General features: G+C 40.0%; 1 protein-coding gene across 3 annotated transcripts; it reads left to right on the plus strand.

Annotated features, from left to right (window-relative positions):
* On the plus strand, positions 1 to 27,071 carry MATR3 (matrin 3). 3 transcript variants are annotated; one of them, XM_086621713.1, is made up of 15 exons: positions 1 to 18; positions 8,543 to 9,612; positions 14,082 to 14,143; positions 14,656 to 14,697; positions 14,957 to 15,060; positions 16,245 to 16,297; positions 16,761 to 16,886; positions 17,341 to 17,466; positions 17,653 to 17,823; positions 19,015 to 19,146; positions 20,537 to 20,580; positions 21,040 to 21,430; positions 23,060 to 23,453; positions 24,046 to 24,167; positions 25,796 to 27,071. In XM_086621713.1, exons 2-15 carry the CDS (start codon positions 8,722 to 8,724, stop codon positions 25,844 to 25,846), a joined length of 2,709 nt encoding a protein of 902 aa, XP_086477839.1. In that variant the 5' UTR covers positions 1 to 18; positions 8,543 to 8,721; the 3' UTR covers positions 25,847 to 27,071. The 3 variants fall into 3 exon arrangements, with proteins under 3 accessions (XP_086477839.1, XP_086477838.1, XP_009976432.2); XM_086621712.1 differs by lacking the exon at positions 1 to 18 and adding an exon at positions 366 to 383; XM_009978130.2 differs by lacking the exon at positions 1 to 18 and having other exon boundaries at positions 867 to 9,612.

Below are 27,071 nucleotides of genomic sequence, written 5' to 3' on the forward strand. Positions count from 1 at the left end.
GGCTCTCGCGAGAGCAGGGTGAGCGGCTCCCGCCTCTCGCGAGACACGGGCCGGCGGCGCCTCCCTCTGCCTCCCCCCCGCCGGCCACATCCACACACGGAGGGCGGAGCGGAGCGGGGCGGGCGGCCGTCGGCAGCAGCCAGCGGAGCAGCGCGGAGGCGAGCGGCGCGGAGCGGAGCGGGGGCGGCCGCCGCCGGGCACGTGAGCGGGCGGGCAGCGGGCGGGCGTGCTCTCGCGAGCGCGGCGAGACGTGCGCGGGGCTCGCGCAGCCTCTTCCCTCCCTCCCCCTCTCCGTCCGTCCCTCCCCTCCCCTCCCCCGCCGCTGGTGCGACAGCGAGCGGGAGGCGCCGCCGCGCTCCCTTCCCGCCGCCCCCGGCCCGCAGGTAGGAGCGGCGCTGCGGCCGCCCCTGGCCCGCCGCCATCTTAGGAACCGGCAGCGGCCGCTGCTCCGCGAGGAGCGGGGAGGGGGGGGGCGGGAAGCGCCTGTGAGGAACGGGCCGGGGGGGGGAGCGGCGCTGGCGCGCGGCGGCAGCGCGCATGCGGGAGCGGCGGGCCCGGCCCGGCCGGTGCCGCGGCCCCGCCGGCCGCCCCACCACGGGCCGCCCGCAGCGGCGGCCGCCGCCGTTGGCGCCCCCGCCCGCCACTTGGCGGCATTGCGGCCTCCGCCGGGCCCGAACAAAGCCCTGCGGCCCGCCGGGAAGCTGCGGCGGCCGTGCGCGGCCCGGCCGGCCTGCGGGGCGGCGGCGGGCCCGGTGCCCCCTTCCCCGGCCGCCCCTCGGGCGCTGCCCAGCGCTTGCTGAGGGCAGGGAGCGGCGTTCTGCTCGGTGTTCCGGCACGTAAAGCGTGTTCTCGGGGGTGGCCGCAGCTCAGAGCATGCCTCGCCCGCTGACCGGAGCTCTACCGGCTCCAGCCGAGGCCTCGGAGTCGGCATCTTTCCTCCCCGGCCCCCAGAAACGTCCGCTCGGAAGCTAAAGAGCGTGTCGGCAACGTGCGTGCTGCCGTAACGGCTCTCAAGGCCGTTAGTCTCAAAAACTGCTGGTTCGGATGTTTATCCGGCATTAAGAATTAATGAATTGAGCGTTAAGAGCCCCGACAGTGGAAGCATCCGTTTGCCTCCTCTTTCTACGCAGTTTCACTTTCAAATAATTCAGGCTGTGGTTACAAATCGTGCTGCAGGGATTTTGTTTTCAATTTTTTTTCCCTCCTGTGGTGAATTAATAACGTTCTGTGTTGGTTTTTGTTTTTTTTTAATGTACGTATTTTTGTTTCCGGAGTCAAAATAACGAAATATAAAGTTCACCCCTGCTGAAAATAAGCAGGCGTTAAAAAGAACTTTCTGGGAGCCTGCGAGACTGCTTTGTTCTGATGAATAAAGCATTTAGGCTGTAGAAAGCAAGCTGGAAAAAATCCCTCTTTTAAATATGCGGCTCTTTTTCTTTCTATGAAGCATACCTTTGGGAAAAAAGTATCTGATAGTGTTTTAAACAACCGAATAGTTTCTATTTTTCTTACTCAACCTTAAATTCTTCAGTTTTTTTTTTAACTATCGGTGGAGTAGGTGGTCCTGACTTCCTGGAGTAAGATAAGTAGGGAGCAACTCTTGCTGAAAACACGTCTCACAAAGCAGTCTGTGTAGTTTTTGTGCCTCAGAAGAGGAAAAGGGAGCGTTTTCTGATGCTTCTTTAGAAAGAATCTGTCGATCCAGTGTTTCAATCTTTCTGAATTTTGAAACGTGCTAATACATTGGAAACTTTAATATATCGAAAATCGTGTTGTTTTTTTAAAATGTGGTGAAACATATTAACACTTTTAATGTATTACTAAAAAATTAGTGAATTTATGTCTTGAATTTTATCAAAAAATGCGAAATGGTTTGTTACTTAATTACATGGAATGATTAAATTTGGGTGAGGATATGGGCACGTGAGCCTTGTAGGTCTGTTTGTTCAGTGGTAACCCAATAGCCGTACACTTACATGGTGCACGAGGTGAAGAGATGAAATCTGAGCAACAAATTCAAGGATTTTGGTCGCTTCCTCATGATTCTGGTGAGGCTTGCAGTATTATGAGCCCCTTTTTGTGTGTTTGTTTTAGAGAAGCTGACCGAAGTTACTGTGTATTGAAGCCTTCAGTTTCTAGTGCTTTGGACGGATCTAGGTGTTACGTACATCCCAGCACTAAACGATGGGAGGAATAACTGAAAGAAACTCCTAAATCTGGAAATCTGGATATCTATGTTGCTAAATATAAAAACTAAAAACCGACTAAGGAGGAGGGAAGGAGTGTCAGTCTTTGAGGCTCCCAACTAAATTAAGGATGTAGACAACTGAAATCTGATTGCCACCTGATTTATTCAGGACTACGCTTAAATAAAAATGCTCATCAAGTTGATGGGAAATAACAAAGTAAATACTGTCTGCTGCCCTTCTCTGTGACTCGCACACGTCTCTGCAGAGAGTTTTGATGAATGTGAAGTTATTTTGTAATCTAATACTTGGCAGTGTTCTGGGTAGCTCAGCAAATTGAGGGAGAAGCTGTTGTGAGCAAAGCTGCAAAGAAATTATTTCCATTCAGTTTGTTTGTTGATTTATGAGGGTATTTTTGTAGCCTCTGTGTTGCCTGCCTTCTTCCTCGGTGCTCTAAGTCAACAAGTCTTGAAAACAAAAGCAAATACCTCACGTTATTTCTGAACTAAATTTTGCCAGTGTTTAAGTACTATATTGTGTAGTTGTAACTTAAACAAGAGAGTTTTTATTTCGAGCACTAAAAGGTCAAACAGTTCCTTGATGGATCTCTGCAGCTAGCATCTATCTCAACAACCTCATGCAAGGTTTCAGCTGGGAAAGAATGCAATTTTATCCCAGCTCTGGAAAGGCCTGGAGGCAGACTTGCATTCACTGATTAGTCAGAAGGCTTTTTTAATCACTTATCAGATCAGAATACAAAAGTGCTCTGTTTTGTTTTGTTTTGTTTTTTTTTAAAAAGGTAAAATTGATTTTCTGTTACAGTGACTAACTCTCTGATTCGATCTGTCTTTGGATCACTTTGTATATGAGCTATTTTTAAAAAATAATTATGGTATGTTCTGTGATTTTTGTCAAACTTTTGGTGCCTGTGAGGCTATTAATCTCCAAAACTGATGTAAATGAGTAGCTGTCTCCTCACTTTGCTAAGTGCGTGAACGTACAGTCGTCATTACCAGAGCTTCCAGTCCAAGATCCTGCATCATTCTGCAGTGACTTTTTGGCAGACCCTTTCTGTTGAACCAAGTCTTAATGACTTCGTGGAGCTTTTTGTAGGTGCTGGATGGAACCTGCGTGCATCCGCCTTACCGTAGGGTTGGAACTCTGGAGGTAGTCGCAAAGAGTGGACTTACAAGTGGTAGGAAGGAGCACGTGGAAGCCATAGAGGTAATCGTGTGTTTATGGAGTGGTCAGTGTGCGTGACGGCAGTTATTCTGTATATTCCTGGTTGTTTCTATTTTCCCTTTCTAAAAATACTCCATTTTTGCCTCTTCTACTTTTTCTGTACTGTTCCTTGTACCCTTTTTTCACTTCTGTTTCTGTAAAGGAATAAATGCACTTTTTTCCGTGAACTTCTTACAAAAAGGATGCTTAGCTTTTATTATTTTTTTTTTAATTAAATAATGAACAGAAATAGGGAATCAGTGTCTTTTACGGTGCTTTCTGCATTCAGATGTTGACAATTGTAAGTTCATTTAAGATTCTTAGTTACTGAACTGGTTGTTTTAATTTGTCATTTATAAATGTCTTTTTCATATGTAATACTTCTCTGTTCTGAAGCAATCCTCTGTTACAGTAATTTCAGATCTCAGATCATGATGTGCTCCTCTCTCTGATCAGGCAAGTCACTGAGATGAAGCTGAACATAATCGCAAGAAATGAAACTCTTCCAGGCCTCTGCAAGGCCTGAAACAGATTGTCTAATCCACGCACAAAAAAAAGCACGTGTCCAGTGTGCCAGGTGCTGCTTAAATTTTTGAGGGCATGACATTTTGAAGATCAGTTGAACAAGATGAGTTGTTTTCTTGCATAGGAAACAGTGATATTAAATAACCACTCTGAATACTGGTACCTGAAATGGGTGATAATCTGCATTTTCTCTAAGGCTGCTACACAATTCCTCCTTTGCCTTTGGAAAACCAGTGGCCTTTTCTGCATTGTCCAAGTTAAAAGTAATCCCATGGACTTTGAATCGTTACACCCAGTCATTCGGCGGCTAGATGACATCTGCTTCTAATTTCCTTGCAAGTTCTTGGGTTTACTACCATTATTTCTCAGAGCAACATGGGGAGCTGTATGTCTAAATTTTTCACTTGAGCTTCCAGATCTCTTCTGTTGATAACCTTTTGCCGAGAAGTATATGAATTCTTTCAAAGATTGCTGCAAAAGGGATTGCTGCTCTGAGTGTAACGCTTAAGGGAGGAGAAGAAAAATCCGGATTTTTATCCCAAAAGCAGGGAATGTGGGTGTGAAACTTCTTTGAGACTTTTTTCCTAAAGGTGTGCAGTCTTTGAACGTCTTGTGTTGCTACAAAACGAGGGTGTGTTTTTCAGCTTGTGCGTTATATCATATTTTTGCTATAACTGAGTTTATTTGATCAAATTTAATGTGTTTTAAGTAATTCTGGCTTTGAAGTGAAAGTGAAACTGACTAGAAAGTAAAACCAGTTATTTTTCGTTTTTGAGACTTGCCTATAAATAGTGGAATGGGTAAAAGATAAGTTATTCTAAGAACAAGATTAATAGTAAAGCTATAATAGGTATACATAGGTTAAAAAAAAAATGTGGTAGAAGGGATAGAGAGCTACATTATTTTCAGCCTACACCACCATAAAAGGTGGTAATCTAAAGTTACCGTGTTCAGCATAATCGGTGTATCCCCGAGAATTCCCTGAATTAAACTGTTTTCAGGAACAAAATTAATATTTGTGTGGAGCAAGAGTTCTGTAAGTTTTACTGAAAAGAGGTTGCAATCAGCTTTACACAAAAAGAAAATCCTTCTATAGTGATTGAAAGTCAGCCTTATTTTGGCCTTTATTTGGTAGCAGTGTATTCTGTAGGATTCAAATTTCTTATTTTTATTGTCCGCCTTTACAGAAAACTCTTTTGCAACTTGTAAAGTGTTTTTTCATTGTCCACATTTGTCTGGAAATCTAGTAACATTTTGACTTTCAACTTCCTTCAAGGTTGCTTTGTATTATATATTTCCAAATCTTAATATGGCCAAATTTCTGTCCACAGATCTTAAAAACGTATATCCGAATGCCTGTCTGTTCCCAGTATAGCTGAAATTACATGAAGAATAATTAGTGTAACACTTGCAACTCAACTAAATCATGTCTGGATCTTTAGACAGCTTTGTTCAGTCATACTCATCTTGTTGCTGTGACTCAGTTGATGGCACGTTTGCTTGGAAGCTGGCATTGGGCCGTGGGAGCCTGTCTCTATCAGATACTGGCATGAAAGCTTTCAGAAGCGCTCGGCGCAAGAAACACAAATCTTAGAATCGCAAATTAAACCTGACCATGTGGAAGTTAAACATTCTTGGGTATGATTTTTAGAGGAGTTCTCCCCCCACACCTTGTTTTGTTGTTGCCTTCATCTGATCTTAAAAGAATGGAGATGGCTAGGAGTAGAGTACAACAGCACCTGCAGAGGACAGTGATGTGATAGTGATTTTTGAGGAGAATTCAAACTGAGTTTTTGTAAGTACTCCACTCAAACACCCAGTTAAGCGTAGGGCAGCTTACTGGCTAGCACACTGACTGCCAGTGTCCCTTTCTGTCTTCATCGTGCAGTTGTCTTATGTCTCACGTCATGCTTTTTCATGAAATTGTCCCTCTTTGTTTCTTTGTCTCGTTTTTTCTCCTCATCTTTCCTGTTTTTATTTTTCCCTTTGCTGCTTTCTTCTGAGTGTTTGCAGCAGCAGCAGCATGGTATGGTTATGTAAAGCTCCGTCTGCGCACGGGGGCAAAGCATGGCATGGAGTCAGGTTCTCTGCAGCCCAGGTTCGTGCCAGGCTGGGATGTGACGGGTTTTGTTCTCTGCTAATCTCTCCAGAGCAGCGGACAATGAGCTGCCAATTGAAAACTGTGACAAGGGGATTAGTGAGCATCTGTTCAGAGAGACAGGGTGGCTTTGAAGAGTGGAGAACTTTCCTGATTTAGTGAAAACTCAACTAGTGCAAGTCCGTGCGTTAACAGCAGGACGCGCCGTGCCTTTCCTGACCATGTGGTTGTCTGCTGGATCACTGGCAGGATCAGGTTTGTAAAGCCCTCTGGAACGTCTGATTTGATGAAGAACATAGTAAGTTCAGTTTCAAACTATTCCATAAGCACATGAATGAACTAGAAGGAAATTGGTATGTAAAAATGGGAGGAGAAAGGATGAACTTGTATGATTATCATAAAGTACTTTAAAGATTATACTGAATGTGTGTAAGATAAAATATGGCACCCAGGTGAATATTAGCATTTCTCTCGTGTTTGAGCACAAAAGAGTCTTGGTTTTTACAATCTAGTTCTTAAATGCTTTGTGTTCAGGTGTTCCTTAGTGTGGTCAGCTGGTCCTGGATATCTCCCTTAAAATTTGCCTTGTCTGCTTTCCCTGTATTCCTGTTTTACTGTTTTCCTCTGCAGCTTTTTGCAGTGCTTTTCTGTTTTCTGCCTCAGATACATTTAAACTTATTTTCGTCCCCATGTTTCTCAGTCTCTTACCAAACGTTACATGATTAAGCTTAACTTTAGGTGACTCCTACGCATGTGGATCTTAGAAGCGGAGCTGAAATACGAGCTCAGCTGTACTGACAGCAGAGTATGTAGCAAACTATATATATAAAGCAGTTACTCTTCAAAGATGGAGTTCTGTGTGGGTTTTGTGTCCTTTATGAATAGAATCCATTCTTTTTCTACATAAATGCATAATTCTGTAACGTGCTGCTACCGAGAAAGAAAACCCGAGTCCTTTTCAACTTAACGTAGAAAAAAACTTCACGTGCTGTTGAAACAGGGCTCTGGGTTGAGTAGGCAGTTGGGCTAGAGACATGCTCATAACCTTGACCTTTTTTCTTCTCCTTCCAGTACAAGAGAAATCGCTTTCTGCAGAACTGGTCTCTTCAAGGAAAAAATCCTTGCTTTCATTTTGTCCTTCCCATTCCTCCCCAAACGTACCTGTTCTCTTAGAAGCTGATTTCATTTGGAGCTATGCAATTTGTGCCTGTTTCTTTTTCAAATGTTTGGATGTTTTACATGCCATCTCAGCAGCAGTGCTGGAAAAGCAAAACTGTTCTGTGGAGGTTTGAAAGGGCTTTACCACATCAGGGACCCAAGAACAACGTACTCCTGGTGCAGTGTTTCCATGTGTGCTGCATCACTTTAGATTTGGTGGATCTATCTCAAGTAGAAGGAGCATGGGGAGAAGTATTACAGTTTATTTCTGCTCTGCACTGAAAAAAAAAAAAAAGAAAATTTAATGAAATACACCCATTGCACCATAAAACACGCTGTGGATATTGATAGGCTGTTTAGTTAAAACATCAAGTAAATGCATGTGAAGCAAATATTTAAATAGGAGACACGGGGCAGATTTCTCTCTCTTAGGAGTATCGTTTTAGGATCTTTAACTACCACATGTGGTCATGGTGTCAAAGTGTTGGGTATGCTGGTAAGAGACATGGGCACCGCTGTCTTGTGGGGCTGGCGGGGGGTAGTGCCATCTCCTGACTCACCCAGTGTCTCTTTCTGCAGGAGCAGGGTTTTCCTTGGCTCTCCCATCCCACTACTAAGCCTGACCTTGTTTAGCTTGAGGTCTGAGAGTACAGGCCAGTGTCACGGCTGCAATGTAACAATCACTTCCAAGTGCTGTTGTCCATATAATTGCAATTGGAGCAAGAGGTCTTGTTTACTTCCTGCAAAATTTAAAACTTATTTTTCTTGTTCACATCTGTCTTCACATCAGTAATTTGAATTTTACTGCATAAATATTGAATATTATGTTGGGTCTTATTTACCAGATCTTGCAGCAGAAACTTTTTGCCCAGACTTCAGTTACTTTTTACTTCCTTTTCGTCCTGTTCGGTGGTGGGATAGGTTTCGTTTTCAAATATGTATTATGTGCCAAAGTCATCTTGGATTCCATGGGCTTAAGTGTTTTTTTTATGGTCTTCTCATAGACACAGTACAGTAATGTAGGGTATAAACAAAACCCTTAACCAGAGATCAAGGCTTACACGCTAGTAAACTCTAGATGCTTTCAGACATCCCAAACTTCTGAAATTCACTTGTCTTCAGTATGAAAGTAGCTTTTTGTAGAAGAAGATTAGTGTGTATAGGAAACACTACTGTATTTTTTATCTGAAATAATATATGTAGGTTCTGGGTACCTCTTGAATCTGTTAAGTTATGTAATAAAAGCCTTGTAAGATTGAGATCTTTAATGTTTTTTTAGATCAACATGATGCATAAGTTTTAAACTGCATCTGTTTAAAGGGATTTATGACTAAAACTGCTTGTTTTTCTACAGAATTGTCTGGTGTTTCTCAGCTTGAAGAAGATCTGCAGTCATTATTGATCCTCTTTCTTGGCGTTACCGTTCTGAAGTGAAGTTTGCCTAGCTTTCTAGTGTGAGCTCTCTTTTCAGCCATCTTTAAAAAAAAAAGAAATTTTTTTTGATCCATAAAGTAGACACGCTCTAGTTCTACAATGTCCAAGTCATTCCAGCAGTCATCTCTGAGTAGGGATTCACAAGGTCATGGACGTGACCTCTCTGCAGGAATAGGCCTTCTTGCTGCTGCTACCCAGTCTTTAAATATGCCAGCATCTCTTGGAAGGATGAACCAGGGTACTGCACGCCTTGCTAGCTTAATGAATCTTGGAATGAGTTCTTCATTGAACCAACAAGGATCTCATAGTGCACTGTCTTCTGGTAGTACCTCTTCCCATAATTTGCAGTCTATATTTAACATTGGAAGTAGAGGTCCGCTCCCTTTGTCTTCTCAGCACCGTGGAGACGCAGACCAGGCCACTAACATTTTGGCCAGCTTCGGTCTGTCTGCTAGAGACTTAGATGAACTGAGTCGCTATCCCGAGGACAAGATTACTCCTGAAAACTTGCCTCAGATTCTTCTACAACTTAAAAGGAGGAGAGCTGAAGAAGGTTATGGTAGAGATGGCAGATCATCCACACGGGAACCACCGTACAGAGTACCTAGGGATGATTGGGAAGAAAAAAGGCATTTTAGAAGAGATAGCTTTGATGATCGTGGTCCTAGTCTCAACCCAGTGGTTGACTATGACCATGGAAGTCGTTCTCAAGAATCTGGTTATTATGACAGAATGGATTATGAAGATGACAGATTAAGAGATGGAGAAAGGTGTAGGGATGAATCTTTTTATGGTGAGACTTCGCATAACTATCATAAATTTGACAGTGAGTATGACAGAATGGGTCGTGGTCCTGGTCCTGAGAGATCTCTCTTTGAGAAAAAGAGAGGTGCTCCTCCAAATAGCAATATTGAAGACTTCCATGGATTCTTACCGAAGGGTTATCCCCATCTGTGCTCTATATGTGATATGCCAGTTCATTCTAATAAGGTGAGTTATGCACCAGATACTTCTATTTTCCTTTACGTTGTAGTACCTGTTCTGTTTTTACCTATTTCTTTAATTATTTCTGTAGCCTGGTTGCTTTTGAAATGATCTGAAAGTTGGTTTGAGAGTGAAAAAGGCACTTGGTTTATTTACAAGGTAATTGTTAACAAACGTTGTAAACCAGGGCTTTACATTAATGTGTTTTGTTTGCCCAGATTGCTTAACTTCAGGTCAAACAGCTATCATCTACTGGGATATCTTATTTATATTTTACATCTACATGTTCTCTTAACCACAAACATCTGGCATTCAAGCAGTTTTGGGGTGGGTTTTTTATTTTTTTGTTGGTTTGGGTTTGGTTTTTTTTGCAGTGTATCTACTGTGCTATTCAGGAAGCTAGTTTCAGCTCTCCTCCACATCTGTCTTGATTGCTGATTTATATGTAGTTAAGATGCATTCTTGCACAGTTCTGCTTTTTCCCTGTCCAAAGGGAAAGAGTTAATGTAGAGCCCTGGCACTTATTTGCAAAAGTTAAAAAACCCCCACGTTTTAGATTAGCTCATTCTTGCCTTTTTAATTTCACTTTAACACTCTATCTCATACTATGGCTGAAATTTGTCGTCATTTTTCTCCTTTTTCACAACTTTCTTAGACACTTGAGACTCACTTTTTATTGTCACGTGTTGCATCTGTCCCTGTAGACTCTCCGAGCAATCAGTCTGCTGTTGCAGTATCCTGCTCTGTGTTCCTAGTAGTGTTCTTGGCTCGCAAGTAGAGTGGATCTTCGGGGATATTCCGTTGTGCCGAGACTTCCCTCTTAGTTTGCTCATGAGTAGTTCAACTCTCTGCCAAGGTAGCAGGTTACTCACAACGGCCTGTTGATTCAGATGGTGTTTCCAGAGCCTTCTCACTTTCAGCTTTCCCAATGTTACTCATCTTGCTGATTTTCGGTATACTAGGCAATTTAATTGGCTAATTGGCTAATGCAGTGCCCCTCTTGTCACAATTAGCAGCTAATTAGCTTGAAGGCCTTCAATTGCAAATACAATATGTGCTATTACTGTAAAATTGAAACGATGTGGAATTGCTGTTACTAACCATTTCTTTACAGTTACCTCTCAAAAAGCGCTGCTTCTGTGCATCTAATCTTTTTGAGACAGGAGAATTGTTCTGGCCCTGCAAGGAAATATCAAACCAGTTTTAAGAGCTGTACGACTCCAGCTGATCCGACAGTTGGTGAACTTGTGTTGCCTTAATTACTTTTGATATATAAAATAATCACGGTAATCTGGATTTCTTGTCTCCTGTATTTGACTTGTATTTTCACAAAAGGTTTGAAGTGTTAACAGTTTAGATAAAAGGACTTCCCTTGGTTAGATTGAAAACACAAACTTCCAAGGCCCTTGAAGATGGCACCCAGTAATCCTGTAAGTAGGGTTCTTTTCCGCACTTTATTTTAAAGCCTCATGGTTCTTAGTTTGCATCGCCATGCAGATCCACTGAAAGGATATCCAACATGAAATATCTTTCCAGGTATGAGAAATACCAAACCCTTTTGACAGTGTAATTTAAGTGGCTGACTTCTCATGTAACATGTAAACCCATCTTTTTTTTAGGAATATGCTTTGACTTACACTCCTAGTACACCGTAAAATATTTCAGATTAGATCATCTGTTTCTTATGACCCGAGTTTGGGCCTTGTTTCTAATTTCAGAAATCATGGCACCACAAGAATTTTTCTCTTTCTCTCCTTTTTTCCTCCACTTTGCATACCTAACAGTTACAAAATTGCTTATTTTGTGTCTCCCACAAAAACGAATCAAGTAGAACTTAACTTTTCAAGTAATCTGATTGGAACCAAAATTTACGGAAAGCAGAAAGGGAATGCTTTTCTTAGCTGGGACAATGTAAACTTATTGCTGCAGTATCAAAATATCATTTTTCCACACCTCCATATAAAAAAATAGGGTTTTTTGAAAGTGTATGATAAAGCAATGTGTATTTTAAGCCCGAGCAGGGGATTAAACACCCTTAGTGTGACTTAACCTGACAGACGACTACTCTGTTTTTTCATTTAGTGATGTTCTTAATTGCATCTTTAATTTGATATATATATATATTTTAAGAACCAGTTTGTTTTCTAGTTGTGAAGTAAATTGTGCCCCAGTTTTTTAAGGCATTTTGTCAATCCTGATCCCTTTATCAAGGAATGAGGTGTTATATGTGGAGGGATTGTTTTCCCTGAAAAAAAAAGGCTGATGGAACATGAGCATATATGCATTTGGAGGTTAAACACTGGAAATGGTGGTACCTCTCAAAGGAAAACCGTGGCCTGGTCCCTAATAGAGGGCTGTCTAAAATTAGATGCTTAAGTTTGGCCTAATTTTTCGAAGAACAGTGTGTCCTCTAGCTTGCATCAATTGAGGCAAAAGGTAGTCCGAGTTCTAAGAAACTCGGGTCAGATTTTCTCTAACTTATGGTGTTCATATTAATTAGTGTCTGTAAATATCTAGTGCTCTGAAACCTCAGAGCAGTGATGCTTCAGACTGGATAAAGGCAGGGAGTAAAGGGAAGTCCAGATAAAGAACTGTATTTCATAAAATGTTCATAATGTAGATGAGCCATTCTTGTTTTCATAACTTTCCCTGGGGAAAAAAAAAATCATAAAATCCTGAGTTACATGTTAGATGTCCCTTTTTTGCCGATTTAAAAGCGTTTGAAATATAATGAGAATTAGATCTCCCAAACTTTGGCTCTAGTTTGTAGATAACTTTTACTTCCATTTATAATAATTTAAAATTACGTGTTAAGACCACTCCAAATCATGTTATATCTAGCAGAATCAGCCACTGAGGCTTTATGGATTGTGCACCCGCATTTAGAGAGTTCTTTAGTGTTTAAAGGACTGTTTGCTGTAGTATAGTACTAAAATTTGTTACCAAGTTTTAAACTGAAGAAGCTTTAAGTATTTAATGTTTCATAGGAAGGTTGGGGGGGGGGGGGGTGTTTTTTTCATCCTAATTGCCAGCTTATTGATTAATTTATAGTTGCAGAGCCTATGTCTGGTGCAGTTAACAAGAAAAAGTGGTGCTCTCCTTTACATCTTCTTGATAAAATGAGTGAAGGTTTCATCTTGCTCCACATTATATTCTATGTATCATGGAGTAGCATTGTAGTGTAGCTTAATGACAATACTTTATGGGATGCTTTAAATCCAGGTTTTTCTCCTTAGTGAAAAGTGCAAGGTAGGCATTTAGCATATGGAAACACTACAGAAAGCCTCAGGAGTGTCTCATATCCAGAAGGATGGGTGTAGTATTGCAGAAGCTAAAAAAAAAAAAGAAAAAGATGAGGAATGAGGGAAAAAATCATTTGTGGGTGCTGAGCAGAAATATCCACGTTAGAAGAGACATGTAAAACAGTCGGCCCATGCAGTATGTGTGTTCACAGCTGAAAGTGTAGCCGATAAGAGAAAACCTTCAGTTGCTGAACTGCCCCAAAGATCTGGGATTACTCTCCCCTCATTCCTCTGTGCACCTGAAGCAAACTTGCTCCCTTTGCTGCTCTTCAGTAAGCAGAGTGCAGATTACACTACGGCTTACCTACTGCAGCAGTGAAACTTCAGAAATTCTGTCACTTTACAAATGCAAATATGGCCCAAGCTAGTGCTGTTCCTTGTAGGAATGTGAGGATGTGGAGGTCAGGCGCTTGGTACCCCAGTGAAGGAGAAGTCCTCATGCCTTCTCTCCTCTTGAAATAAATAACCCCCTTCATAATCAAAATAGTCTGCAGAGGAAAAGTAGAAAGCCCTCAGTCCTTTCGAGCCAGAACCAGGAGTTTTACCTGGCTGATACAGTTTAATTCCATTATTCCTCCTTTGTACCATCTTGATTTAGACCCTGTTTCTTGATTATTCCCCTTAGATGGTCATATATTTTTATATTTCACCTGTATACTTGTAGTTTGTCCTAGCTATGCACTTTCATTTCCTTTAGTCTTTCCTTTCTGAATTCCTTGCAATTTCTTGGCGGCTTTATGGTTCTAAACTGGAGTGTTGAGTTCACATTAATCTTCAAAAGTCTGAGGAATGAAGCAGAGAGAGTGGAGGAAATTCTAAAATTACTGAAGGCAAAAAAAAAAAGAATCTCAGCATCCACTTCTAAAAGCTGAAATCGCAATAATACACGATATGCTGCAGCAGTTATCCCCTGGTAGGCTTTGCACCTCTGAGGCACGACCAAGCCCATAGATTGCAAGACATTTTTCATCCAACACCTTTCCGCCTGGGGTAGGAGTTGAGGTAGGTCCAATTTCAGTGTCTCTCTTAAAGCACTACAAACCCAGGTCTCGTGATCTCTGTGTCTTCGATACTTGTGCTTAGAAGGGAAGATACTGCGCTATGCAGCGTTGTTTTGTTAAAAATGCCTTGCCATGTGTGGCTGTTAATTTTTAATTATTTACTTTGCTGCAGGAGTGGAACCATCATATCAATGGAGCGACTCACAGCCGACGCTGTCAGCTGCTGCTCGAAATGTATGAATTCCAAGTACAGTAAACGTTCTTGTGGCGTGAGGGGATGTACAACTAAAGAACGGTCGGTTGTGTTGCACAAAGCAGGCTTAGAAAACGTGCTGTGCCTCGGAGGGACCATAAAGAAAAGTGCATCTGCAGGACAAAAAGGGAATCTGGGTTCATAACTGCTGTTATGTGATCTATATGTAACGTTTTGAAGAGTTGGATCTTAATAGTTGAGAATATACTTTTAATTTTTTACTAGTTGCTCATACCAACATCTAAATTTTTGTTGTAAAAAAAAAAACTGTGCAATTTGTGTTATAAACTGGCAGATGTTATGTGCAGCGTAGGCAGTTTCTCGTGAAGAACGGCACTTCTGTTCTGTCAGTAGGTAACTACTGATGTCTCTTGTAGTGGGCAGTGCCACCGTGAGTTTTATCTGCGTTAATGTGTAAAGGTATCACTGCATATTACGTAGGCAGAGGAGATTGTATTTTTCTTACCTTTTCTTTTTTGTTATTTCTTTCAAGATACCCAGAATGGAATCCTGACAGTGATGCAGGACATGGAATGTAAGTAGTAGTGAATTTTAAAGTATTTATATTTTTTTTTTTGATGCAGAGGATGTTCTTAATGTTTTATGTGAAACAACACACCTCCTTTTCCTCAAATGGTACCTCTTTTTATTTTCTGCTAGCTGAAGAGCAGCAGTAAAAGTAGCTACAGTTGGCTTTTCCTTAGATGCTCTGCAGAAATTAGGGATTTTTTCAGAACGAAAGCTTCGTATTTTTTTAGTTTAAAATTAAGCTATTTTTTTTCTCTTCTTTTTAGGGGTGATCCCTTTATGTTGCAGCAATCCACAAACCCTGCACCAGGAATTCTGGGACCACCACCACCTCCATTTCACCTTGGAGGACCTCCTGTTGGGCCAAGAGGTAACATCAACAGGCACCTACTTTTACAAGACTTAAACTCTTGATTTTTTTTTTCTTATTCTCGTTTTACTTTGTTACTGGTGTTTTAGAACAACAAAACGCTCACTTTTCTGAGCAGTGGAACTGAAATACTTTAGTCCCTTCCTGGCCAAAGACTGGTACTCAGATCCCACACTTCCACCTTTGTGCCATCTGCCATCAGCCACATTATTACGGCTGATTTTTTTAACTGTGTTTGATTAATCCATGTGTGTTTTGGCCTTGTAATTTTTCCTGTGTAGATGTTTTTTGTATCTGTCTTCTGATTAGCTGCATGTCGGTGAGTTTTCTGTAAAACTTGCCAGACTTAAGTGTCTTAAATGTTTTTCCCCCTTGATGTCAATTTAATTTGACAAATAGATTTGAATAGTAACTGAGAAATGGGAAGATAGGTGATGGAAGCCTCTTCACAGGAAGGCAGGCTAAGAATCAGGTTCTTGCTTGAAGTTATTTTCTACCTTTTATATAGTTCAAATGAGTAAAAGAGCCAAACTAACTAATTTATTTAAGTATCATGACAGAGTAGAAGTGTTTCAGACACTTCAAAGGAATTTTTAGGTGATAGATGCATTCATAATTCGTTTTATTAAAATAATACTTTTTTAATTTTTCAAAACATCTCAAACTTGGCTTCGAGGCAAACTATCTGAAAGGCTTTTTTCAGGTGTTTCCCAGTATAGTGAGCGTTATGATAGAATTGGTGTTGGTTTAGAACCAAAACTTAGGAAGTCTTTCCCTAGAACCAAAACTTTCCCTACACCTAAAACCTCAATTGTAAAAAGTCTGTCTTGTTTAGAGATCTCACATCTGTTGTGTATGGAGAATTTTTGCTGTGGCAAATCTTACTCTAAAACAGGGGAGATGTTTTTTCAGCGGACTTTACTACTACTCTATTTCTAAAGGCAGCTCTTTAATTTTAAACTGAATGGAAAGATCAGAAAGGAGGACCTCGAGTTACAAGTGCTCCGAAATAAACAGACTCACGGCCTTTTCAGACTGTAATGGAATAATTAGTTTTTAAAACTGGATGTAATTCTGGTTTAGTATTACAAGCGACTTACATATCTTAAGAATTTGTGAAGAGACATGTTAATACCAGTCTCACAGGTTAAACTAAGCTTGCTCATGCTTTTCATTTCTTACAGGAGCTGGAAATGGAAATATGCAAGGACCGAGACACATGCAAAAGGGCAGAGTGGTTAGTATTAAAAATCTGTTGTGTTTTTTTTTTTAAATGTTACATGCTTTTTGTTTGCTTTTGTAAGATTATTTTTTTATTGAATGAATGGATTGTGTTTAAAAGTGAAATTTTCAGATTTATTTTTGTGGAAATACTGAAGCGTTGGAATAAGATGGGGGTTTTGTTGTGCCAAGTACTCTACAAATTGTTGCAACACTGTACAGACCCTATTTAAACATTCCCATACGATGAAGCTGTGGGATGTGAACGTACAGAAAGACAATTTTGGCATGGCAGGCATCTATCTCTGTGGAAATCCCTGGAGGTTCTGTGCCTTTTCTATAAGCATCTTGTTCTGGTTACTACTGAAGATATAAAAATTAAAAAAAAAAAAAAAGGAAATACAAGTAGAGCAGAGCCTTGACAGACTTTCTTTTTATGTGAGCTGATATACATCTTTTTCATGGTTTGTCTTCAACAGGAAACAAGCAGAGTTGTTCACATCATGGATTTCCAGAGGGGAAAGAACTTGAGGTACCAGCTGCTTCAGCTTGTTGAACCATTTGGAATAATTACAAATCACCTGATTCTAAACAAAATCAATGAGGTAAGATTAGGCCCTTTAGATTGTATCTTAAATATTGTTTAAAAATCCTTCTTGTTTGTCGTTCATAGCTTTCTCAAAAATACACTATGCTTGCAAATTCTGTTCTTGTTCCAGTACTCCCCGAAAACTTACTTAGTCTTAGTTGATATTGTACAGAGTGTCAGATTTTGAAGTGTGGAAAAAGCCAATATCATAAAAAAGGAAAAGCAGGAAGTAATTGAATGTTCTGAATCTAAATCTAGGTGGAATATAAACAAACCAAATAGTTCTGTTTGTGACTCTAAATAAAGTCTGAAATTCGTGCCAAGTTCTGCAGGTCAGTTAATGTTGTAATCAAAACGTGATTTTCATTTTTAATGCAGCTGTTTTTACAGGAAAGCAAGGAAGAGCTTGAGATGTTAAATAAAAATATTCTTGAAGGAGTAGCGCTTACTTTGTTTTAATATGATTCCAGGCGTTTATCGAAATGTCAACCACTGAAGATGCCCAGGCTGCAGTAGAATACTACTCAACAACGCCCGCGCTGGTGTTTGGCAAACCGGTCAGAGTCCACTTGTCGCAGAAATACAAAAGAATAAAGGTAAAATACTTCTGCTTTTTGAACATCGCCTTGTTTTAGTCCGGAGCAGTCAGGGTTATGAGGCCGTTGCATTTGAATTGTTCTTAATTACTTCTCAGCTGTATCAACTTAATCAAAGGACTGTCACCCGTGTATATTTTACGTAGTATGTACTTGAAAAATAATTGAATTTCCTCTTAATTTTAGAAACCTGAGGGTAAACCTGACCAAAAAACTGAGCCGCCGAAACCAGAACTTGGTCGTGTGATCCACCTCAGCAATTTACCTCATTCGGGATATTCTGACAACGCGGTACTCAAACTGGCTGAACCATATGGGAAAATCAAGAACTACATACTCATGAGGATGAAAAGCCAGGTAACTGACCGCAGGAATGTACGGGGTGAAGGTTTGAGACCACTGTGTTTGACTGTGAAGCAATCATGTGCCTTTAAGTGGTGCATGTGTAGACTTTCTGCTCTAGCATAGATATGGAAATTCGAAGACCATGTAGGTGATGTCTTGCTATCCAGCTTATGGGGAAACGTTACTGTAATATGAACTGCTTTTAAAAAAAGAACAGACCTCAGCTGTGAAGATGGTGCGGATTTCTAGGAGTCTTGGAACTTTTTTTAAGGCTGAAAAAAAATTACGTATGAAACATTAACAAATATATTCCACTATGAGACGTTTCTTTTTTATTTACCTTTTATTTTTCATTCTTTAACACTCAATAAATGCAGTCCTGCTGTGACTCTCTCAAGTTGAAAAAAAAAAAGTGTTTGAAGATAGTGCATTGCATGTGTATAATAAAATGCTTTGGATGTGCATGATTTCTATAAATACGCAGGGGTTCGAAGTATTTAGTTCTAAATTTTTTTCAGCTTTACTGTCCCAGTTTGTTGCTTCCTTGAGTTAAATAGGAAATTCCAGCTCTTTTCCAGAGAAATAAGTGCCTGAATCCCCTAATGCCACACTTGTGGAATGAAAAATCACTGGAATCTATTGCATGACCCCTAGGAAGTCTTCCTTGACCTTATTTCACTGGAAAAATAAAGTCCCTTGCTATCTGAGTTGGATGCAGAAACAGCTTTCTTCTGTCTGCCAGTGATACTCTAGCCCAGATGTATTTGTAAGAGCTTGTTCAGCAAACTTAGTGTCATGGGTTTGTTTCTTGAAAAATAAAAAAAATACTGAGGTAGTTTCTCACTCCTCTGGAATTCCCAGATACTCAAGTACCAAATAAACTAGTTTCATTGTCCAGATGCTTTTTATTTGGAATAAAATTTTACTTTATGGTGATGGGGTTCTTTTGCAGATTATTTAAATGCCTGTTGTTTCATTTCAGAACATTTCTGTGGGGCAGCTATTGCTGAATTGAAAAGCTGGGGTATATAGAGGACTTGGGTAATTTTTCAAACGTATGGCTGGTTTGGAGAGGATGGATATAGCTGAATCTCATCACCTTGTTTCAGCATTTGGAAATGCTGTGTTTTGGGTTAAATAGCTTTGCTTGCGGAAGCGTTGTGTATTTCACAGCTGGTTTTGCGTGTGTTGTAATCTTTCCAGGCGTTCATTGAGATGGAGACCAGAGAAGATGCTTTAGCTATGGTTGAGCATTGTGCCAACAAAGCGCTTTGGTTCCAAGGCAGGTGTGTGAAAGTGGATTTATCTGAAAAATACAAGAAACTGGTGTTAAGGGTAAGTAGTAGTTTTGGTTTTTTACTTGTAGATAAAGGTGCAAAGTGGAGTAGAAGACAGCAATTGCTTTCTGAGAATTCAGTGCTTGTGAAATGGAAGGGTTCACTTCAGTGTTTCCTGGCTACTTAAGTGCACTTACTTAGCGTGAGCGTGGTGTTATGAGGCCTACAACAAAGGAAAAGCATTTTAAACAAAAAAACAAACTACTACTAGAATTCAGATTTTAGAGCAATTGGTATACATTTTAATAAAAATTTTTCCATTTAGAACGTTCTGTAATATGGATTCTTCTTTTTTTTCCTCACCCCCCTCAGAAAATGATCAGTGAGTAAAACCAAGCTGGATGGCAGCACTATGTTACTCAGACGTTGTGTGCTTCATTGTTGGCTTTTCTCTTCACAGCTGCTGGTTGGTTTCTGCGTTTTGTTGTACAGAACAAGGACAAAATGTTATCAGGGACTCCTTTTTAAACTACAAATATTATAACAGGATATGTTTCCTGTGTTGGATACCATCCAAAACCTTTTTTCTTTAGCACCAGGACAGTTTTTGATCCCTGTTGTGGACACTAACCCCCAACTACCCAGATAGATTTAGTCTTACAATCTGATTTTTAAGAATAAGCTTTGTCAAAACTTACCATGTACCTGCACCTTTGCATGTGCAGCTCATATCAAGGAGAGGAATGGTTGGCTGATAGGGTGTTTTTTGACATAACACCAGGCTAATACTCTTGCAGTTATAACATTTCCTCCATCAGACTAGGACACTAGGTAGAAAAGCAGGAGAAATCTGAACTGTTAAGCTGTCTCCTAAAGTACATAAGCTTTCTGTTGCAGAGGATGAGGAAATCTTACTGTGGTACGTGATCATGCACCAAAAACGAACACTTCTGTGGCAAATTGAAATACTTCACCAATGCATTGAATAGTTTGCCATGTTAATACTGTACAAGTGGAATTTCCTACTCAGTAACTTCTAAATAAGTGTTTTGAGTCTTCAAAAGCCTTCCATGTAGCCTCCTACTAATTGCAGGGAGAACAATATAGATAAAGACTGATTTGTGCCATTGCCTGCACAACACTGTACCAGTTAATAAACAAAAAGAGGAATGGTATGATTTTTTTCTGGAGCAGGATATTCCATTTGTTTTGTGTTGAATAATAGTTACTGTGAATAAAGACATGGGCCTTCCAGGTTGGTAAGGTCCTGTCTAACACAATAGCAGTTTATTAATTGGTCGTTAAGTGGGCATGGTAAAAGAGTACGTGTGGATTATCGTAATTGGAAGTGCTTGGCTAGATTGTGCTGAATGGTCTGAATCAATGCTGCACCAGTTGTATAAATAATACTCTACTGTGACTTAGAAATTTTTAAAATTTTATTTTAGATTCCAAACAAAGGAGTTGAACTGCTGAAAAAGGACAAAACCAGGTAATTTCCTATTGCTAAAGCATAATGTTGTTTAATAGAAATATGAAGATATCTTTTCCAGAGTACACAAAAGAAGTCGGGCAAGCTCTGAGATCAAACTGTTGTTTGTTGTACCCTGAGATTAACTGCTTCTAATAGGCTACCTACATTCTTCTTGTAATGGTGGAGATTTCACAGCCTCTTCAGGCTCCTCAGGAAATCTTTTCCAGTGCTTAGTCTTTCCTTCCTGCAATTTAAACCTATGAGCAGTTGTCCTGTCTTGTAAGGACGGTTCCTCCTTGCGGCAGCCTTTTGCAGATTTGAAGAACGGTGTCCTTCAAGGTTTCCCTCGACCTTGCATTTTCTGAACTAAACCCTAATGGTTTTCAAACTTGCTTAGAAAAATAGAACCTACCAATTTTGTTAGTCATTTCTGGGCTCTCTTCAGATTTACAAGCAAGTGTTCTTTACTCTTTATAGAAAGAGAACATATTCTCCAGACAGCAAAGATTCTCCGAGTGATAAGAAGTCTAAACCAGATGCTACTCAGAAACCTGAAGGTGGTGGTGTAGAAGATAAAGGGAAAGAGGAGAAACAAGATGATGCTGCCGAGCCATCGGGCGCTAAAAGTAGTGAACAGGCAGACCAAGATGAGCCTAGTTTACTCCTGGAATCTGAAGATGAGCTGCTGGTGGATGAGGAGGAGGCAGCAGCACTGTTAGAAAGTGGCAGCTCAGCAGGAGATGAAGCAGATGTTGCCAATTTAGCTGATGTGACTACTGAAGAGAAAAAGGACACGGCTGAAGAGGTGGCTGTAAAAACCGAGGGGAATGTTGTGCCTAATCCAGCATCAAAGAAAAAGCTTAAAAAGGTAATCAAATAGCAAGGTGCCCGAGTGTGGAAAACCCTGTCTAGCCTAAATAGCACACCACAGCACTTTGTTCCAGATCTTTCTCTGCGGGTATTCGGACAGATGTGCCCTGCGTGTGTTTTTGTTAGAGAAACAAGTGGTAAAGCTCCTGCGAAGAAAGTGGAAGGTCCTGTTAGATGCAGCTTGCAAATCGAATTAGTTATAAATCACTGTTTCTGTTTTGACAGAAACTTAACTTGTGGGCTTCTACCCATGTTGCTTCCTGGGGTTTTTCCTACCTTTCTCGTCACCCCTTTTTTGACTAATTTGAAGCAACTAGGAGCTGTTTTCTTCTGAGCGGTTTCTCATGAGACTCTTTTGAGGACAGGGCAGAACAGTGACATTCAAATATTTATTTATTTGGGGCTTGAGGCTGATCCAAGCTTGGACAGAACTGTAGGTACCTCCACTCTTCATGCTTAGCCAGAAGGTAGGCAGGTCCGTTTGTGGTTAGCCGAGGCTCATTCCCAATTGGAGGGGGGGAAAGAGGAAGGAGTTTCAAGGTGTCTTCAGTCATAGGCTACTTGCTGTGAACTTCCTTTTTCTCATCACATGATCCCACTCTCTCGTGGTTGTTTATCTCTGACCATCTGCTTTTTTCCCCTGTTTAAATCATACTCAATTATGAGGAGTACCGTGCGAAGCTTTAGTAGCTTGATTGACTTGGGATGTTGTTTTGCGTAAAAGTAAAGCATGTTCCTTATTCTTAATGAATGAAGCGTGCATGGTTTTCAGTATTGCAGGATCCTTCCGTCAGGAAACTAGTTACGTGGCGGTGTGATTAGTATTGCCAGTGCAAATAGCAGTGATTATTTCTTGTTAGGTGGTTCTCTGATAGGATAAACTGCTTCAAAACCCTTCCTTGAAGACCTACATTCTTAGAGCACACGTGTAAAGCAGATACTGTTTCAGCACTACTCATGTCACTGTATCAGCAGGAATGTTTAAAAAAAAAAAATCAGAATTCAGATGGATTCACTGTCTTTTAATGAAGGTGTATTTTAAGAGACATCCACAGTTTTGATAGTTGGTGGGGTTTGGGTTGTTCTTTGTTTGGTCTTTTTAATGAGGAAGCTCCAAGCTTTAGCTAGTTGAAAAAGCTCTTAATTTATTTTTTAAATGAACTTTCATACTATTAGTGGACACAGAACTGTTCTGGTAAGATTTTACCTTTTATGCAGACATGAATTTGAGGATCTTGTGAGACTGTCTCAAATAGAAACAAATTTTGTGTATTCCAAAATTACTTCCACTTAAAATACTGATGTTGGAAGGACTTTCAAAGTAAGAATAGAGTAAAAAGATACTGAAATTTTCTAACTGAAGATCACATCACCCTCATGATGTAAAAAAAAAAAAAAAAAATTCTGAAATTGAACACTTGATTCTGGGGTAGCAGAGTACATTTAAAAAGCTTGTTACACTTCTTTGTGCTTGAGTAACGTTTTGAATGAGTGAGGTAGGTCTTGAAGGAAGAATTTGACCATTTTTCCAGGGAATTCGGAGAAGATAATTGTCTCCTGAAACTTAAGACAGTTTGAGGGAGACATTTAAGCATAAGCTGACGTAAGGAAAACATTTTCTCTACAGCGGTACGTGGGTGGCTTTCCACGGAGCATGGAAGGTTTTGTCACTCTAGATGAGGTTGGTGATGAAGAAGACTCGGATCATCAGAAACTCCGCAAGTCGGGTTTGGCAGTAAAATCTGCTGGCAAAAACGATGATAGTTTGGCAGAAATCAAGGTAGACAAGATTGAGGAGCCAGAGCAGGAAAACGAAACGTTAGAAAACGGAACCAAACCTGAAGAGAATTTCAAGGCTGAAACCGTTGAAGCTGCTGATACCACAACAGCACAGGATACCGAGAAAAACACCCATGAAAATACAGACACCCAGGAGGAACAGGAAACAAAGAATGTCCAAGAGAAACCTCTGATTCCGGATGAATTCAGGATTGGGCCATACCAGCCGAACATTCCTGTTGGTAAGGCTGCTTCCATTCCTTTCCAAATATGTCTCTGTGCATTGCAGTAGCGTTTCTCATTTCATTTGACTTTCATTTCTGGCAACACATTGCCCCTGAGCCTTTCATTTTAGGGCTTCCCACTCTTTTCCCTTTCTTCACTCCTCCCCTAACCCTAGTATTTTCTTTTTTTCCCCTTCTTCTCATACAGTTCTCCATAACACTTTCCTTAGGCAGAGATTAAATTGGAAGAGGTATATTTTAACAACACAAATTCAATTAATAGCACAAATTGCAATAGTGATACTAGTTTAGATTCATACTAAATACTCAAACTGATCACTGTTAGTTCTTTTGAAGGAACCAATAAAATGGACCCTTAATCTGACAAGATGATTTTAAATTTAAAATTAAAAAAAGAGAAAAGCCTGCACATACTTAGTTATTACTAGGCCCCGGCTTGAATAAACTAAAGCAAGGACTTTTAAAGATAAAGCAGCTTTTAATGTAAAGTGAATTATGGTTTTAAGATATAGCTGAAATGACATATGACATTAAAAGAAATGATGTAGAGTAGATCTCTTAGTTTATTTTGTGGTGTTTACTTCTCTAGGTGTGAATTATGTGGTACCCAAAACAGGGTTTTATTGCAAATTGTGTTCCCTGTTCTACACAAATGAAGATGTTGCAAAAAAGACCCATTGCAGCAGCCTTCCTCATTATCAAAAGTTGAAGGTAAGGCAAAAACTTGTTCATTTTAAATGGCGTGATTCTTTCCTGGGGAATAGATCTGAACGAGACTGGACTGAGGAAAAAAAAAAAAAAAACACCAAAACTCTTTTTCAGGCAGCGGAAATTGGCTTATTCTATAACTTTTAACTCAAGCTAGACCTCTCCAAAACTTCATCTTTTGAAAATAATATGCAGGATATACATTTTAAAGATGGGCTCCAGCATTTTTTTTTGTAAATTTGGATTAAAGAGGGTGTTCTGCTTGGAGGAAAAGCCAGGCTTAGAAGTAGTGGTGCAGAGTAAATACAGATGACTCAAATCCCTTCCAGCTGTCCCTTTGAGAGTTTTTTTTAACCAGTCAACAGAGCTTAAGCTGAAGTTTTTATATATTTTTTTTTTAAAATCCATATTTGCAACTTCTGATTTTGTGGGCATGTTTTACAATTTCTAATTGGATCAGGTATCACATGATTGCATGGCATGAGTGATAATGCTGCTGCTGTATCTTTCTGTACTGTGAGCTGCTTTTAAACATCTCTTCCAAGCAAGGGAAATTCTAACTGAAATTCTAATAATACCAGCAGTGTTCACATAAATTGATTTCATATCAGGTGCTTATTGAGCTGAAAACAAACACCAAGATTCCATAGAAAGGAAGAATGTGGCATCTCAGACTCAAAACATTTGGCGTTCTCCCCTGTGGTAATAGGGAACCCTAAACATATACGGGGCCGTGGAAGGCAGATGGCACAAATAAATGTCAGAAAGCAAACAGCCTTAGCGAGGAGTAGATCAGAAAAATCAGTTACCATGCAGACCTTGTAGTAAGAAAAACCCACCTCATCCATCACCCACAGCTTTTTTTTTAATTTTTTTTCCATTGAGGTACTTGATGATGGGACTTCAAAGACTTGATGTAAAAGGGGAAGTGGGGGAAATAATCCCAATTTATTAACTTTAATGAAACATGATTTGATTTGCTTTTTCCATGGCACAAATGGCTAGCGAGCTGCTCTTGGATGACTTTGTAACATTGATGTGTGTTTTGGATTCGGGGAGGGGGGGTGGAACACAGCTTTTGCTTCGCAGTGACCGGGCACTTCTCTCGCTGGGGCTCTCGTTCACTTGGAAAGCAATAAGTACCTGAACAGATGAATTGATATCGCAACGAAGTGCCATCAAAGTGACAACAAATTCCTCAAGCTTCCAAAATAACCTTCTCTAGGGAGGGGAGGTGTTTTGTCCCTAGCTTTAGAGATGGCACATTCTGACCAGGTAAGTGGCACAACAGCTGTCACAACTCCATAACAAAATGGGAAATAATCCTCTTGGCTTGCCAGCCTGCGAGGAAGATGATAATGGTAGGGCCAGGTGGGTGCTTGCAGAGGCTGCCGTTGGGTGGTTACTGGTGGTGAGCTGGATGTTGGGTAGGTAATGGTAATGTGGTGCTTCAGGGGAGCTCCACTTCACATCAGCGTGTGGAGAAGTGCCAGTCGTGTTAGTTACGACCTTTGCAGTTCATATGCAGAGATTTTTACAGCTTGGAAATTGGATTTGTGATTCTGTTATTGATGTTGTGACGGCGAGAAACTCTTAAATATATCCAAAATATGATTGTTTTCTTTCAACAGAAAATTCTGGATAAAATGGCAGAAGACCACAGGCAAAAGAAGGAAGCTTAAAAGGAAGGATGGATGTAAGGAAAACAGTGGCTTTGTTTTTAATGTTAATCTTTTTTAAAAGCAGTACAAGTAGTAGATGGAAATAATGTATTCTTTTTTGTTTTAGTGACATACAGTAGGCACTATAGGTCTGTTCATGTGTTAAATGTTGTAGCAAAAAGCATATGCAGTTAAGTTAATGACAAAAATTTGTTCTTAATGTGAGAATGGCAAAAAGTTCTTTTGGCACTTCGAGCTACTAAAGAAAAAAGCTGTGCACCCTTGTGGAAGGCTCATCTGCGGGAAGAAAACTTCGTTTAAATGAAATTTACTATTTTCAAGCTTCAGAAATTGTCTTTCGATTCCATTCTCAATAAAAAATAAAAAGTAACACTGTATTTTTATTTTATCTAGAACATTCCATATTTCAGTCTGAGCCTAGCAGATATTTAATTTCAAGTGTAAGGCTGTCATTGCATTTCACTTTTGAAAAGTCTTTAAATGTAAGTTGCATTTCTAAATGTTGAATTGCAGTTTCTTTTAATGTCATTGCTGTTATATAGCACATAGGGAAATTAGTGGTTAGTCAGCTTTACAACTTCGTGATTATTTTTTTTTCCCTAAGCTCTTGATAGACTTTCCTATTCAGCTATTGTGTGTATTTTTAGTGAAAAGTAAGTGCCCATTCTCCTCTGACCAGTATTATTTCCTCGAGCTCTTCCTGCTTTTACTTGAATCGCGTAGCTGTCGTACACCTCTAGTATATTCAAAAGCAGCGTTTGAGTCCTGAAATGTAAAAAGGTATCTTTATATTCTTCACATGTAACTTTTTTCATACCTGCATTTTAAAGCAGTTTTTGTTAAAATCTGGTTGCGTCAAGAATCTTTAGAACTGTGCTCTTAATGTACCTGCACATGTGAGATGTGAACAGGAATTTGCATGTGTAACCTGTGTTTATCTGTAGTTTTTGTTATTTACTGCTTATTTGTGAATTCAGGTTACTAAAGTGATTTACCAATAAACAAAGCTAGGCAACAGTAATTCGTTATAGATGTTTGGCATGTTAACCAATGTGTCTACTCAGCTCTTTGCTCCTGTGTTCATGATACCACACTGAAACTCCAGCTTTTTCAAATCTGCATGTGTTAACACCTGTGATTTAGCAGCTTACTGCATAACTTTTCTTTGTCTTTCCTAAAACCTCTTTTGTTTCCAAACAAAATTAAAATATCACTTGTTAAAACA

The sequence above is a fragment of the Tauraco erythrolophus genome, chromosome 16, assembly GCF_009769465.1.
Source record: "Tauraco erythrolophus isolate bTauEry1 chromosome 16, bTauEry1.pri, whole genome shotgun sequence".
NCBI lineage: Eukaryota > Metazoa > Chordata > Aves > Musophagiformes > Musophagidae > Tauraco > Tauraco erythrolophus.

Bases quoted from the DNA above. Each gene is read 5' to 3' on its own strand.
- MATR3 (XM_086621713.1), top strand. From the start codon at position 8,722: ATGTCCAAGTCATTCCAGCAGTCATCTCTGAGTAGGGATTCACAAGGT. The intron at 19,147-20,536 runs GTAAGTAGTAGT...ATTTTATTTTAG, and splicing joins ACAAGAAACTGGTGTTAAGG to ATTCCAAACAAAGGAGTTGA. The intron at 24,168-25,795 runs GTAAGGCAAAAA...TTCTTTCAACAG, and splicing joins CTCATTATCAAAAGTTGAAG to AAAATTCTGGATAAAATGGC.